Consider the following 17,599-nt stretch of genomic DNA (forward strand, 5'->3'; position numbering starts at 1 on the left):
GGCCCGACTGAATTCTAAAAATTGTCGTGGAAAAAAAGATTATAAAATTGACAATTTCTTCATGAAGCGTATGTCACAACATTTTTAATTTTTTCAGAGTGTTTCCCTGAGTTTTGATTTCGAGAAAAACTCAGGGTGGCTACACTCTGAAAATGTAAAAGCTTTTTTTTAAAAATAGAATATGTTTTATTACTTTTGTTATAACTCATTGCACATATTGACGTTGATAAGAAAGTGTGTATCACGTTTTAAAAAAAATGCAGAATTGACCACTTTAACCAGAGGAAATTTTATAACGTGTAAAACAGTACGGCGTATCGTATCTATACAATAAACGATAGCTGAGATTGAGATAACACTTGCGGCATACTACACAGGCGTACCTTACAAAATCTCGTTTTGTTAAAAGTTAAAAAAAAAAAAAAAAAAAAAAAAAAAAAAAAAAGCGTATGGTACGTATTTGGTGTGATCTTTGATATATTGACTTAATGGAACCGTGGTGGTTCAGGGGATAGAGTGTTCGCCTCCTAATGAGGTGAACCGGGTTCGAATCCCAGCGGTTGCTGGTCGATAGCCGGGCACAGTGCTGACGAAAAATATTTTCAGTCGTAGACGAATCATGGGTTAGAGTTTCCTTTCCGGCAGGCTAACCATGGGAGGCATTCGTGGTTTTCTTCTCCATGTAACGCAAATGCGGGTTATTTCCCTCAAAAAGTCCTCCACGAAGGCAAATTTCTCCCAATACTTGATTCAGTAGTTCCCTTGTCTTCTGGATTGGGTTCAAAATTACAAGGCTATGGATTTGAATATTGGTAGTAATAATCTCAAAATTGTGTCGACTGTTCAACGACGGTTATAAAATAAAATTAAATATTGACTTAATAGAACTGTCTTCTAGCTTTCTGCGAATGTAAGTAAAACAATGATCAAACGCTTCTCACCAAATCTCGATTGGTTAAAAGTAGAAAAAAAAAGAAAAAGAAATACGCCTCTTCAATTTGTCAGCAAAGAGGCATATTACAAAAATAGTGCGTTAATTTTGAATTTTAAGATACTTACGGTATTTCCTAAATTATTAAATCCAGCTCGTTGTTTTTCGTCTTCTTTATTCGACAAAGATGCATTATGATCGGAATTCTAAAGAGAAAATAAAAATGAATAAAATAAAACAAAGCAAATAAAAAATTTTTTTATAGTTTCAGCTTGCTTTTTTCCCCAGATTGTCTAAGTTTATTTATTTACATTAAAATTTTTTTTTACAGCGCAACAAAAAATAATTACAACACTAATTATTATAAAGCAAGACACTACAGTTTTTGCCACTTGTTTAAAACCATGGACGGGAAAAATGAAAAGTGTGGCCTCACAGAAACTTGAATGTTCATTTTGCTTGAACTGAGCACTTTACCATCTTTTTTATTAGTATATAAATATTGTTATCACCTCGCCAAAATCAAGAATCTACGAATTCAGCAGTTTCGCTTAGGTGCATTTTGATTTATCTCTTAAACCACTGTACTATGCCAAAGTTAGAAATGTGACTATCACACCTAAGTAGTCCAGATTCATGGGCTCCATTTACGGGGGGGGGGGAGCGTTGTATGACCCCTTCAATAATTAGAAATCTCGAAAAGTTCCCCTCATTATTTCAGACAAAGAAAATTTTCGTGAAGTCATGGTTAATAATTGATGGAACTTTATGGTTAATAATTCACGAAAATTTTCTTTGTCTGAAATACTGGGGGGAACTTTTCGAGATTAAAAAGGTGAAAATTCTTAAAGTTGAAATTTTCATTTTGTTAATTGAAGTTAATTGAATAATTAATAAGTCTTAATTGATTGAAATTAATTGAATAATTAATAATTCTTAATTGATTGAAATTAATTGAATAATTAAAAATTCTTAATTGATTGAAATTAATTCAATAATTAAAAATTCTTAATTGATTGAAATTAATTGAATAATTACAAATTCTTAATTGATTGAAATTAATTGAATAATTAAAAATTATTAAATTTATTGAATATTTAATAATTCTGAAATTAATTGAATAATTAATAATTCTGAATAATTAATAGCTCTAAATTGAAATTAAAGTTGAAGGAATTCTAATTTAAATTCCTTAAAGTTGAAAATAAGAAAGAAGAAAATAAATTTTTTGCAAACATTTAAGAATATTTTTTTCTTATGTGTGAAATTTAGAAAACTATTCTGCCGTGCAATAGAAAAATAACGTAAGAGATAAAAAATTCAAAATTTAGATTTTTATATTTGGCATTTTTGTATAATAAGCTATTCACACACAAAAAAAAAATTTTTTTTTAATATGCATTTTGCTTTAACAGTTTTTTAAAATTTAATTTTAGAGCTCATAGCACTGCAAAAAGGTGTAAGCCACCTTTCTCGAATTCTAAATCGTGAGGCACCTACATTGTTTTTTCATGTGCACAGCAGTTATTCTGTAACTTAATTTCGTCCTCCTCAAAAATTGGGTCCTGCGACGCACAGGTTTAGAATCGTGCAAATTCTTTTATTTCGTACAAAGAATAGTAAATAGAATAATAAACCTTTTAATACTTTTATACGTTTAGTTCAAAAATAGCTTTTTGTTCATTCATAATTTTGGCTGGCGATATACACTGGTGTTCAAAATTAAGAAAATATTCAGATGTGGTTGATTATCAAGAAGTCAGATGCGATGGAAATTTGGTATAAACATAGGTTGATATAATACAAATAAAGTAACCATTCAATAGATATAATAAAAATATATGATCGTAAGTAAGTACTCACCGGAAACGGAAAGTATGAAACAGTGTTTTCAGAATTGAGAAAAAAAAAAAATAAATAAAAACGGATTAATAGGAGGCAAGACCCCTTTTACGGTATACAAGATTACGCGATAATTTCATACTGAAAATGAAACGTTTCCGAAGTTCCTGTTAGCGAGCACACACAGAATGGTAATACAAAAAAAAAGAAAAAAAATCATGCACAATTAAGCATTAAACTTGCATAAGAAAGGATTTACCGCTCACAGTGACCACAGAATTGAATAAATAAATATAAAATAAATTTTAGGTATTGTCCTTTCTCTAACATTTATACAGGCTAACACTGTCATTTCATGCTGGAAATAGACAACTAGTCAACTTTTCATTTTTCGACTTAGATAGGTTAACTGTTAACCGAGCTTAAAGCCAAAATGTAAATATTTGCCTCATAGCGGCCTCATCTTTGCTCTGAAAATAAACAAAAACCATGTAAGAAGCTTGCGCAGAGGTTTTCGCCTACCTGCTCAAAGTAAAGCTCGTTACGCAATAGAAACAGTTGAATCTCTTATCTTGCTTTTTCTATCTAAATGTTTGCCTCAACTAAGGTTCGTATTCGAAGTCAAGAAAGATCTAACCGGTTCTGTTAAGTGATGAGTCCGGCTTGTTTCTTTATGAGAGATGTTGAAGCAATCTTCATATTAAATTATACACAAATTTAATTGATCACATTTGAACGTTTTTGAGTTAAATATTTATTGGTTTGATTGAATTTTTATATTAATAAATAGGTTACTAATGTGTCGTTTTTTTATTCATAAGCTTACAAACTAACTTTGTTTATTTAAGATTAAAAATTTAATTAAAACGATGTGCAAATCAGTATAATGTTTGTAAAAGCTTCCTAGTTCATGAATATTCACTAAACATCCTCGTTGTAATTTAAGATGTTTATATCTGTGCATGTGTGTGACATATTAATTTCTTATCTAATAAAGAGTTTGCACATTTTCAATGTATTTTGTACAATTATATTATTTTAAAATTTATTTCTTCAATTTTGAAAATTGTAATTAAGTACATTCAACTTCACCTGTTTAAACGGTAGATTTTCTTTTGATATTTAAAGTGAGTGTAAGGCCAAGATGGGCTGGTCGGTAGGGTTCTGGTCCCATGTCCGATAGTTCGTGGGTTCGAACCCTGCCGGCCGAAGACTCCCCGTGTAGCAAATGGTGACTGATGCACGTTAAATCTGTCTAATCGCAAAGTCCCCCATGTTCCCATAACAAATCAATACCTCAGGGGGTACTGAATTGGAGATTGATCGTTCTCTGATTCAGGTCAAAATTACGATCTGTGGATGAATGAATGGATGTATAAATGGGTCCACCCAATAAACGGGCGTGACGTATGGGTGTAGTAGAAGTCGAATTCTTGGCCATAGATCGCACCCTTCTGCCTTAACAGGCATACGTCAACAGCAAGTGATAATAAATTTTATGATGTACAAGTTTATTTTTGATTTAATAAATTTGATTTACAATGATTTTAACCACCACTATACGAAATAAGTTTTATCATCAAAGCGAATCAAATAATGAGAATAATAAAAGATGAAGCTAATTAACCTTGATAATTATCATAAATTTCAACACCAGTGTATAATAAGCATGCGTACAGTATCATTTAGTTTTGATTTAATTTAAAGAAATATATATATAGTGAAGCTGAAAATTCAAAACCAATGAAATTCAACTGGTATTTTTTCCAACATAAAAATAATTCATAAAAATAATAATGATAGAATGGAAAAACCATAAATAGTCTAAAAAATAATACTTACATTAGAACTTCTATCGTTACGATATCCGAAATTGATTTTTGTCAGTTCAGTTTTTAAGAATGCGACTGGGCATTTTTTTCGAGAATAAGTATTAATCACATCCAATGGAAGATTGTTCCACATTTTGATATCCCAGACAAATTTACTTTATCCTTTAAAAGCTTGTAATATAGATATTTTGTGATGAAATCATTAAAATTTCAACTTTATAAAAAGTTAAAATCTTCATTTTTCCATCAGAACATTGTGGGATACTCCTATGAATGTCGTTCGCCTGATGAAACTGAAGACTTTGATAAATTTAATTATTTAGCAATCAGAATTGCAAAAGATTTCATCAAATATAATTTCTTTAAAAGAAAGCTGCAAATTAAATACATATGTACATAAAATAACGAGATAAATGTTTTCTACATAATTAATCATTTATAGAGAGGTATGCGGACAATGGGCAATGTCTTGCAGACATTAATCTTGTTTTATTTATGAACTATAGCGGCGTGTCAAACAAGATATATTTTCTTTTTGAATAGGATTGTTTAAGTGATGTAACGTATAATACTTCTACATTAAGGTACATTTTTATTGAATAAAATGTAAGCATTAAACTCTTTCAGTCATATGAGGAAATAGAATGTGTAAAATATAATCTTGATATCGAGCGAAACTTTTTCTAAAATTGATTTTTAGGAGCTATATTAAATATATTAATTTATACTTAGATCACGTGTATAGTGTCTAATTAATTTTTTCAAAACAAATTATTGCAAACAACATAATTGAGTAAAAAAAATTAGCGAGCAATACATGTTAACAAAAAACTTTTGACAACCCAAATCTGACAGATATTTATTTATTTTTTTTTTTAATTTTTTGAAAAATTCAATAAAATTTTTTTTTCTGTTTATGCACTTTTAGAATATTAGCTAAATACAGGTTCACGACTTAAAAGTGTCCTTTAATGTTATTTGTTTCACTTTCTGCTTTTTATTTTTCTGGTTATTTTTTAATTATTTGTCAGAGTTTCTAGGATGATTTACTTTTGTTACTTTGCGTGTGTATTGCCGAACCATATTTACGAATCATATTTATGTTTTTTTACAATTTTTTCTTCAGGGGGGGGGGCGAGGATGCTTACAAAAGTTTTCGTAATGTTTCAATGTTTTTTTTTTAAAAAACAAATCTGATTCTTTTTATTTACTATAATATGTTTTTTTTTTTTTTTTTTTTTTACAGCGATGGGCTTAGGGCAGTGTTTCCCGAACTTATGACTTTTGTGTACCCTTTCTAAATTTTTCGTAACGCTCTGTACCACCAATAAAAAAATTAATGTTATTTTTACTATAAAAAATTGCACGGAAGTAATAAATCACAACTGGCTGTTGACACCACTCATTATTAACTGTTACTCTGCAAACAATAGCCAATAGAAAAATACGTAATCGTAAATTTTCATGGCTAGCTTTGTTTTTAAATAAAACTTTTTGAAATTTTCGTTTGTTGCAAGATATTTCACATAAGAACACGTCCCCCCGCCAAACTGTTCCCGTACCCCTGGGGGTACGCGTACCACATTTTGAGAAACACTGGCTTAGGGGATAGAGCGTTCGCCTTCCAATGAGGCGAACCGGGTTCGAATCCCAGTCGATACGAATTCCGCATCCACAATGCTGACGTAAGATATCCTCAGTGGTAGACTGATCATGGGTTAGAGTCCCCTTGTTGTCAGGCTAACCGTGGGAGGTTCTCGTGGTCTTCCTCTCCATGTAACGCAAATCCGAGTTAGCTCCATCAAAAAATCCTCCACGAAAGCAAATTTCTCCCAATACTCGATTCAGGAGTTCCCTTGTCTTCTGGATCGGGTTCATAAACCCATAAAATTGGGTCGGCTGTTCAACGACGGTTGTAAAATAAAATAAAAATATTTTTTGAAGGAAAATAAATATAAGTGGAATTTTGAAATATCTAAAAATGACATAGTTGAGGAATACGAGAAAAAAAAATTTCGGTCCTGCTTAGGTTTTGAACATTCAGAGCACTACACACACATCTTTTTTTTTTTTTTTTTTTTTTTTTTTTTTTTTTTTTTTTTTTTTGTACCGGAACTGTTATAATCTTCCTCATTTTGGGGAAGATTTTATTTTTAATGTTTTATTTCTACATTCATACTGGGTTCTTGTTTTAACAAAGTTAGTCTAAAATGGGTTTTGACTTCCACTGCATTTAAATAGTTTAAACAAAGCAGCTCTGCTAGTTATCATATTGTGTTGTAAGTAAGGGAAAGTGGGGTAATACCAGGTAGCAGAGATTTGAAAGCCTGTTGTAGTTAAATTGTTCGACCTATAAACTGTCAGATTTAATCGAGATATTCATTGTTTAGTTGCGTAAAAATATATCATTCCTGAAAAATCATTCTATTCCTTTGCTTATAAATTATTTTTTTTCTAGAAAAGACAAATCCCCCGGTTTTACCCCACTAGTGAGGTAAAACTTGGTACACTATGGGAATTTTTATTTTATTTATTCTGTTTTGTTAATTGAAATTATTTTTTTTAGAAAATAAATGTTTTAGTTAATTCTTTTCTCTTTCTTTTCATGATTACTGGCTAATGAGTGTTAAATGTTTCGAGAAGAAAATTCTGGTAATGAACACTTCGTAATTTTAAAAGAAAATTTTGTTACGTAATTCCCTCCCACGAAAGACTTTCATCAAATACTTCTTCGTTGTTAGGTAGCTGAGAAGAATTTAATTAAATATTTTGATTTTTTCCATTCGATACAAGATTCTTTCCCATGTTGCTAAGTTGCAAACTTGTTTGAGAGAAATGTTCGTATAACATTGAAATTTTTTTTATACGCGTACTCTGTTCCGAAGGGAGTTTGCTGAAGAAGTTGTGATTAAGAGATAGCTCTTTTGTATAAATAAAACTAAATTACCTGCATTTTTATACAAAAAAATGTTCAAGGCAAATATTTCTATAAACATGGAAAATGAAGTAAAAAATTTTCCCATTACCGTCCTCCTATACTAGAAAGTTTAATTTAAACACTAAATCTTGTAAGTTGACCATCTGCCTACGTTTACTTCTCTATTATCAAGAACAGATAAATAAATAAAATTAAACTACTATCAAGCACCGAATTTATCCTTTTTAATAAAAGAAAGCCAGACTTTTACCTGACCAACTGGCTTATCTCGTATGTTGACAGTTGAAGTTAGTCAACTTTGTCTTGAAATATTACAAGCGTAAAAGTTTTGTAAAAACGCAGCTGCCAGCTAAATTTTAGAAATTTTTAGCTGCTTTCAAAAAAGTTAATCATCAGTTATTTTTTTCTTCCTGATCATAGCCATCCAAATAATAAGCGGAGTTATCGCATTAACAACAAGCTGAAATCTGTTATGAAAAACCGTATTTATCCTTTATAATAAAAAGCCAAATTTTTACCTGACCAATTGTCTATCTCGTATGTAAACAGCTGAAGTAAGTCAACTTTGTCTAGAAGTATTTAAAAACGTCCTGCAGTGGACTGATCGTTAAGACACGGTTCCCAGCAGATCACCGAAGTCAAGCATCACTGGCTGCGGTCAGTGTGCGGGTGGGTGACCACTTGGATCAGTCTGCGTAGGGACCGAGAGCGTGCGGTATTGGTCCTCGTTAAACTGTTCTACCGTAAAGTGCTCGGCTTCATGTGCAGGTTGTCGGGCTACCGAAGCGGGGGTGCCATCCCCTCTGCGGAGGATCAAAATTATGATGGCATGTCTTCGGATCATCCTCAGGGATGTTTCCCAGACCGTCGCCAATAGCCCATTGTGCAGCTCTAGTGCGACGTAAATGAACTACAACAACAAGTATTAAAAACATAGTAATTTTGTAAAAACATAACTGATTGTTAAATTTAGGAAATTTTCAGCGGCTTTCAGAAATGTAAAACCTCGCCCCCCCCCCTCTCTTGTTCGTAGTATTCTGCTTAAGCAATAAGCTAAAAAAGGTGAAATTAAAGAAGAAATTTTTTTTTTCTTCCCTGAACATATAAACGGTAAAAAGATTGAGTTAGCAGCTTTTGTTACAAATAAATTATGCTTTTAGTCATGTTACACATCTTCATCTGCTTTATCTTTTCAACTGATAAAGAGCTTTTGACTTATGGGGAGTTTTTGTTTGCAGTTGTTGACTTAAAATGCTCAAGTGTCTGCTACTCTGTGTAACTTTCATGTAAATGTTTATTTTCAATTGAAGATATTATATTGAAAAGTATTCTCACATTACATATCTTGTTTACCACCTTAATCTATATTCAGGGGTCAGTGGACCCTGTAGTTTGAATGGGCCCCATCTAACCGGGTTTAGAGTGAAAAATAATATTTGATCCTTGTCATGAAAACGGTAGGTGCTTGTCTTGGCGAATATAGAAGAAAAGTAATTTTTCTTTTGATAAATAAAAGGTACTGCAAAGAAAAATGTTTTTATTTTGAAGGAAAAAAAAACAATTATTAAAAAAAAGAAATGGGTTTAAAACAAAAACTACTAAAGCAAAATTCAAGCTTTTAAAATAGCCTGAAATTAGAACATCAAAGCATAAACTTTCTCAAACAACGTTTCTCTGCTATAATTTTAATAAAATGTTATATATATATATTTATTTTTTAATTTTTTTTGTCAAAAATTCAATATTTTAATTTCTTAACATTTTAAACTATGATAAATAAAATTATTTCTTAAATTGTACATTCTCTTTCAAAATATATTTCCATATTGAATTTAAAGTAATACTATCGCAGCATTTTTATGTATAAATCAGCTAAAGTTGTTTTGAGTAGATCTGAAGAATTACTTTTAAACTTCATGATAACTTAGTTTTAAACACACCTTTTTGAAACCAGCGTTAAAACTTATCACTTTTTTCTGAGTCAGGTCACGTTTTATTAAATTTCATATGAGGTGAACCGAGTTCGTAATCCAAGCGATGGCTGGTCGATGCGAATTCGACTTCCGGTTTGCACCGACCACAGTGCTGACGTGAAATATCCTCAGTGGTAGACGGATCATGGGTTAGAGTCCCCTTGCCGTCAGGCTAACCGTGGGAGGTTCTCGTGGTCTTCCTCTCCATGCAACGCAAATGAGGGTTAGTTCCATCAGAAAGTCCTCCCCGAAGGCAAACTTTTCCCAATACTTGATCTAGGAGTTCCCTCGTCTTCTGGATTGGGTTCAAAATTAAAAGGCTACACAGTTGAACATTGGTAGTCGTAAAGCCGAAAATTGGGTAGGCTGTTCAACGACGGTTATAAAATAAAATATTTATGGGAACCTCTGTTATATATAACGGTTTTAAACTTGTTCATTTCGACAAATGTGATTAAAAAACCTGTAGCTTGGCGAGAGAAACCGATCGCGGTTTTTAAATTAGCAACGAGGAATTATTCAAAATCCGTTAAATAAATAAAAAACTCATGCAAAAAAAATTAATTTGTTCCCCAGTGTAATCTATATTTAAAATAATTGTTACAAATTCATTTAAGTCATATTATATCAACATAAATGCTTCTCTAAATAATTTTTATAAGGATAAAAATATCTCTTTTAAATCTATCGGACATAACTTTTAACTAACCAGAGTCGAAGTCTAGTAAATCTTTTCGACGACTCTGATTCCTGCAAAAATCTCCAACTTCGCAGACTTCTGTTTATTCACACAAACTTTATTAAAATTTATATTTAAAGTGATACTCATATTTCATAAGGAATTAAAGTAATATTCCTATTTAAATTCATATTTAAAATTTTAAACACGATCGATATCGTAGTGCTTTCTTTCTAAACAGCAAGTATATCAAGAGTTGCAAAGGCTGGAAAAACCCCGGTTTGTGCCGAGAAATAAGCCGTTTTTTTTATTTATTAATTTTTTTTAAAGGAAATTTTAAAAATTCCTTGCTCAATCCCTATAGTTTAAATTAACTAATAGATGCCTTTATTACAGTGTAAGAAGCAGGAGCCTTTCGAAAGAAACTCAGCTATAGGCCGAAAATACAGAAACACCGATCATGGTGGATCAGTTGTTGTTGTTACTTTACGTCGCACTAGAGCTGCACAATGGGCTATTGGCGACGGTCTGGGAAACATCCCGAAGGATGATCCGAAGACATGCCATCACAATTTTGATCCTCTGCGAAAGGTGATCAGTGGATTATTTTTTTGTAATTATGATTAATGTTCACACCATCAATGAAAATGTAGTGGTCTGATTGGGCCATCTAGGTATTCATTAAATGGTTCAAAAACTTAATATGATAGACAAACTTGAGAAAAAAAATCGAACTTTGCAATTAGAAAATTCATGTTATGGTATACATCAAGGATTAATTGCCATAAAACTAATAAGATTCATTACCCCATAATGATTGAAGATTAGAATTTATTAAAATTAAGTGAAAAAAAGCTAAAATAATGCTAGTAAATAGATTCAACCAAATAAGTAAATAAATGAGGAAAACAGCGAAAGTAAGAGCAAACAAAATATTAAATTAACTATTAATTGTCTACAAATTATAAAATTTTATATAATGTCAATTCTAATAGAACAAAAAATATTACTTTATTAATAAGCAATAATATTGTCTGTACATGAATGCAAAGCACAGCACAACATGTATGTTTTAATTTTTTTGTTCCAGACACTTTTAATTATTCCATTTAAATACCACGCGTAGAACAATAAAATTAGTATTTAATGCATGGAATTCGATGCAAAAAAAGCTATTTTTCGTTACTATTTTGTAAATTGTTAATATATTTCAAGGCAACAAATTTGTCGCCCATGTGTATGATTTTAACTACATTTCTAGAACATTTGGCGAAAATTGTCGCCATACTAGCATGAAACGATGTTCTAAAGCATTTGCAAAAAGCTTAAATTTAGTAGGTTTTGAAATACGAAAACATGTTTAGTTATTTTTTTAAGATATCTTAATTCAACAATTTATTAAAATGTGAAATTTTAAAAACAGTTCCATGCTTCTTTTTTTAATATTATGATCTATTTTTAGCTGATATTTTTTTAAAAAATTATTTTAAAAAAAATGATTTTCAGTAATTTTTTAAAGAAGAAATTTCTTAAATAAAAAAATATTCAATTTAAAATTGACTTTTAATGAAGTATTTTATGTTTATTTTCGTTAAATATTCAGAAAAGTAAAAAATTGAAAATAATTTTAATTAATGTTACGCTGATTAAGCTGTTTATAGCTGTGTTGCTTATTTACGTTGCGTCTGTTATATTTCTTATATCAATTATGTTAATTCGAATCCCTTAATTTACAATGGAAAATTGCCGGCTTTCTTTAATTTTTAAAGTTCCCAGTATCCCCCAAATTCCGGGTTTCTTCCCCAAAATTTCCAGGTTTTCAAAAGCGGTAGATTTTTGCATCACTAAGTATATAGATCTTTATGTAATATAACGCAACATGTGACAGGGGGGTGGAGGGTATGATAATGTGTGACACTTTGCCAGAGAGGATAGTAGGACAAATGGAAAGAAGTGTGTTATATATGAAGGGCCCCTAAAATAGCACGTTAAAAAAGTAAAAAAAAATATCTACAAACACGAATTAGAATTTAAAGAAAAAAAATTATCCATTACGAAAGCTTCCAATTAATACTAAGGTTTTTGGTAAAAAATATCCGTTTTACCTTGTGTCTAAATTCCGCAATCGTGGCTGCCAAAAATGCCGACTGCTAATAAATGACTTAAAATGCTCTCATTTAACTAAAATTAGTTTAAAAAATGTAGATGTATTCAGAAATATTTTTAAAGAAATGATTCTATTAAAAGTATTGCATTATTTTATCTATGTTATTCAAAAAAAAAAAGAACTAATTTTATCATTAAATATTTAATGATAAAATCAAATCTTTTTGAATAACATGGATAAAATAATGCAATATTTTCAATAGAATCATTTCGTTCAGCGGAATCTAGACACAAGGTAAAACTAATTATATTTACCAAAAGCCCTAATGATTATTATAGTATTAATTGGGAGCATTCGATTTGGATCCTTTTTCCAAATTTTACTTCGTGTTTGTAAAATTTTTTATTTTTTTTAAAACTTTCTTAAAGTGCTATTTTAGGGACCGTTCATATATGATAACACACTTTTTTCCATTCTTCTGGTGTCTTACCTGACAAAGTGTTACACTTTATCACATCCTCTACTCCCTTGTACACTAATTTATTTTATATGCAAATTATATATTTATTACTATTTAATATACTATTCTTTTTCATAACATTTATGCAAAATAATTATCCTCATTCTATTTGAATAATATGCACCCCATTGAATTTAGGTTTTTAATGTTTTGTCTATTTCAACTATCTGATTTTAACTTATTTATTTTATATAACAATTATTATAACAATTTGTTGAGTTAAAGGTGCATTTTGAATCTTTTAACTTTATGTACTTTCAGTACATATTAATTTCAGATATCTAAATATATATGCTTACATGTAAAATCTCAAATCATCATGTGTAAAATTTTTTGGTTTTTCAGCAAATGCTACGGGGGGGAGGGGGGTTCACCGAGCACCTCGATTTGGCATGTACTTGATAGAACCTGCATCTCCTCTCCTGAGGGATTTCTTTCGGCGACGATACCTAAACTTGTACCGGAATATCCTATTTTAGAGTAGGACTGGGAAATTATATCTTATATACCCCATTGTTCATATTTTATATCAATATTATTAATTTCTTTAAATATCATTTATATTTTAAGATATGAATACGAACTTCAAATGCTTTTAAAAATTTAACTTAATTCAAATTTTAATGATCTTTTTATTATATTTAAAAAATAAGGTTTTCTTTGCCAATACTTACTGACAGAAATTTTACAGCGAATTAAACCATAAGATCCAATAAATTTGCTGAAACCTTAAAAAGGTGCTAAGTGGAACTATATTGTGGTTCTTGAACTCGATCGAAAGATACTAGGGTACTATTTAAGAGGTACCGTGGTCAAAATAACACCTTATTATGGTTGAAGTGAATTTACACTGTATTATGGTTCAACGCTGAACCAATTTTTGCGAGTGTAGTGCTTTTTCTATTTTATTAAAAGATACCAGTTTGAAAGTAAAATGCTATAATTTTAATTTTTAAAGGGACAAAAAACTATATTTATGTGCCAATTTAGAGTTGCTACAAACTATCAAAGAAGCTTTCTTGTACTAAATTCTTCGTAAGTAAAATTGATCAGCAGAGCCCTCCATTGTTTAAAAAACAATGGAGGGCTCAGCTGATCAATATACCAATATATTCTAAAATTTAACTATGTTCTGAATCAAGTGACAGCTATATTGGATGAGCTCTAAACATATGCTTTTGAGACGAAAAATCTGCAGATGAGAAATGTTGATAAAAGAAATATTAATAATATAGGAATTCTCAATATATGTAAATAAGGAAGATGTATAAGAAATATATGTTTTACATATGTGTATGTCTTCGTAAGTATACCAATATATTCCAAAATTTAATTATGTTCTGAATCAAGTGACAACTATTTTGGATTAGCTCTAAATATATGTCTGTTGATACTTCTGAGACGAATAATCTGCAGATGAAAAAGAAAGTATGTTGATAGAAGAAATAATAATATAAGAATTCTCACAACATGTCAATAAGGAAGAGGCATAAGAAGCATGTTTTACATATAACTCTGTATCTTATTTAACATTAGAACATTTGTTTACACTTACCGATGTCACACTTGAAACTCTTGGGCTGGTAACTGAACTACTGGAATATGGAATTCGGGATGGCACATATCCTGAAGAATAATTTCCTGGAGAATAATTTCCTGATGAATAAGTTCCCGACGAATAATTTCCAGACGAATAATTTCCCGAAGAATAATTTCTAGATGAATAATTTCCGGTTCTTGACGAATAAGAACGCACATTCATTTTGGAAAATTGTATTTTAAAAGAAAATATTGATGGATACTAACAACAAACTATTCACGTCATTTCTGGAAGGCATTACTTGTATTCTGTTGTTGGTAAAACTAGGGCCCGGCAGATATGATTATAAGAGTATAAATTCAAAATGCAAGGAGTCATCATTAAAATTTTTGAGATTCAAACTCATAAACTAGTAATTTTATAGAGAAATATTTTCAAGCATTATCGGGAAATCCGTATGAATTGTTTCTCTCAACGCAGCAAAAGGTAGAGAGGTTATTTTGGAAACTTTCTTCAAGGATTTCTAAAAATAAATGCTCTGCTTTTCGACATCGAATGAAAATTATCAAAGCTCTTTTAAGGCCACTCTGTCTGTGCGACTCACTTCAATCGTAATAGTGCTCTTAAATCTATCATTTTTTCTTTTCTTCTTCTTTTCATCGTAATTCAAATCGATAATTTTATAACCTCCACTTAGTTTGCGTAACTTCGCATTAACCCTTTGAGGTAGAATTTTTTGCTAAACATGTTTTTTATGGTTGTATGCATTGAAGTCAAGATACTTGAAAAATATTATATCTAGCATTGTAGTAATGTATGGTTGTAAAATGCAGCAAGAAACACCGGTGTCTTTTTCTGCGTTAAATGCAAAATCTTCGAAACACGGTTTACCTCCAAACAAAAATTTATCAAATTTGCAGTTATATTTAGAACTAAGAGAAACAGTTATACATCATTGAAATTTCTTTAATTTACAAAATCAATTATTGATAAATTTTTAAATATCAATGAACAATATTTTTTTCAAACTACTTTTTTTTGGATTCTCAATATTTTAGTACAAGTATAGGTCTTTTAATCTAGCAGATTTTTTTAGTTACTATTAGACTGTTTTTTATAAATAAAAAAATCCAAAATATATTTTTGTTTATAATGAGAGAGTCGGGAAAAAGATATATAAAAGGAACACTGCTGTCCAAACTCCGTCAAAGCGTGAAAAAGACTTTCGTCTTGAAACAGAATTTCGCTGAAACAAAAAGCTGCTATTTTTTTTTATTTACTTTTAATTAGTTTTATTTAATTTTGTACCAGCAGTCTGAAAAAAATATTTACTATTTACTCTAATCGATAATTTTCTTCTTCTTTGACGCATGCAAAATATAAGAACAAAATAAGAATTTTTATCGCCCAATAAAAATTAGAAATAAAATGCAATAGCTATCTATCTATACTATTTGCAATTTAATATTAAATGATTTTTTCAGCTTCGGAAAAATGTCTTTATGTTTTGTTTTAGTTTAGTGATATTTGAAACATCTGAAAACTAGCTTTCGTCAATAAAAAAAAAAAAACAAAACAGAATCTAGGATAAAAATAGATAAAATTTAAATAAATAAAAGACATGATGCCAGGATTAACTGATGAATTAACTACCAGGCGTTTAATAAGGCAGAAAGTAGTGCTTCTCTAATCCCACTTAACAGTTTTCCGATATCAATTTAAATATTTTGAGCTAAAGATTTGAAGGCATTCAACTGGGTGAAAATCGATACACAAAAATCCTTTTATAAGTAATGTAGAAAGATATCAATTAACATTTTAAACTATATATATAATAATTTTTTAATTAAAATTTTTTTTCAAGAATTTGTTAATTAATTATTTCTGTATACACCAGGAATTATTTTTAAATTGGAAATAAATTGTCTAAAGTAGTTTTTACATAAATACGCTATATTTATGATATGGATATATATATATACACATACATACTAAATATCATAAAAGATTGCCGCATAAAAAGAGTATACATTTTAAAAACATTAGTTACGAAATAAGAAAAAGCCTTTTTTTTACTATAAAAAAACATTGAAAATTCTGAGTAATAATGCTTTTATGTTCCTTGAAAAAAAAAGGTCAAATTGGCCTTGTTGTAAATCAATTTCTAGCTAAAGGTAGAGCGTGATTTACCCTAGATATTTATCATGAAAAAATGAACTCAAATTTAGAATTTAAAAGGTAACTAAAACGAGAAACGATCTTCTAAACTTAATAAAAAAGTTTTGCAATTTTTTCGAAGGGTGAAGAGCTGTAGGTTATGGTTTCCTCAATGAGCACTAAACTAAGCATCTCCTCTCTCTTTTACATTAGCTAAGAATGACGTTTTTTTCATTAATTTGACACTACATTTCAAATACAAATACAACTCATACAAATATCAAGTGTGTGATTTTGTTGTTTAAATATTTTGAAAAATTAATTTTGTTCAACTGTTTTGCAAAAAAGTAGATTTTATTTATTTAAGAAAATCCTTTCTTCTCTCAAGGCATTGTTACTATACAAGGTATTCTGTAATTGCCATTCTTAATATATATTTTGAGACTTCTTGTCATAAAAGAAATTAAAAACCATACGCATTATTTGACTCAAATTAACACTTAAGCAAGGAAAAAAAGAAAGACATCAAGATTTGTTGAATCACTTGTGAGATGGAGGATTGAAAATTATCAAAGCCAGTTTGATTGCCTGATGAAAGTAGGAAGTGTTTTTAATAATCACCTTTCAACATCTCTATTTTTGTAGCAAACATATTTTTATGAAGTTCACTTTTTTTACAGGGATGAGAGTAGTCAGAACGTAAAAAAGAGGAAATCCTAGAATATATATATATATACGAAAATTTGACAAAAAAGTGCGATTTTCAAACTTGCAAACCATGTGATTATAAATCCCGATGTGAGGCTTTTAAATCACGTGAATATGAAACTCTACGAAATACGAAAATCGATGTTTGATAATTAAATCGAGATTTCAAAAATACATAAATACAAAACACGATATTGGATTTTTAAATCTCGTAAATACAAGTCATAATGTACGATATTTAAAAGCGTAAATGTCCCGCAGTGGACTGATCGTTAAGACACGGTTCCCAGCAGATCACCGAAGTCAAGCATCACTGGCTGCGGTCAGTGTGCGGGTGGGTGACCACTTGGATCAGTCTGCGTAGGGACCGAG

The 17,599-nt window shown here is 30.1% G+C and overlaps 1 protein-coding gene across 2 annotated transcripts in view; it reads right to left on the reverse strand.

Annotated features, from left to right (window-relative positions):
- The window catches only part of LOC107439162 (ubiquitin carboxyl-terminal hydrolase 2-like), a 47,890-nt gene extending 32,935 nt beyond the window's left edge, over nt 1–14,955 (reverse strand). Inside the window, exons 1-2 of one of the 2 annotated variants that reach the window (XM_043042104.2) lie at nt 14,378–14,955; nt 1,060–1,137 (exon numbers count right to left, since the gene is read on the reverse strand). In XM_043042104.2, coding sequence (XP_042898038.1) covers nt 1,060–1,137; nt 14,378–14,584 — 285 coding nt within the window. In that variant the 5' untranslated portion in view covers nt 14,585–14,955. The remainder of the gene's footprint in view (nt 1–1,059; nt 1,138–14,377) is intronic. The other variant, XM_043042105.2, reaches the window with a different exon arrangement.
- Between the last annotated feature and the right edge of the window lie 2,644 nt (nt 14,956–17,599).

The sequence above is a fragment of the Parasteatoda tepidariorum genome, chromosome X1 (genome assembly GCF_043381705.1).
Source record: "Parasteatoda tepidariorum isolate YZ-2023 chromosome X1, CAS_Ptep_4.0, whole genome shotgun sequence".
In the NCBI taxonomy this organism is placed as follows: Eukaryota; Metazoa; Arthropoda; class Arachnida; order Araneae; family Theridiidae; genus Parasteatoda; species Parasteatoda tepidariorum.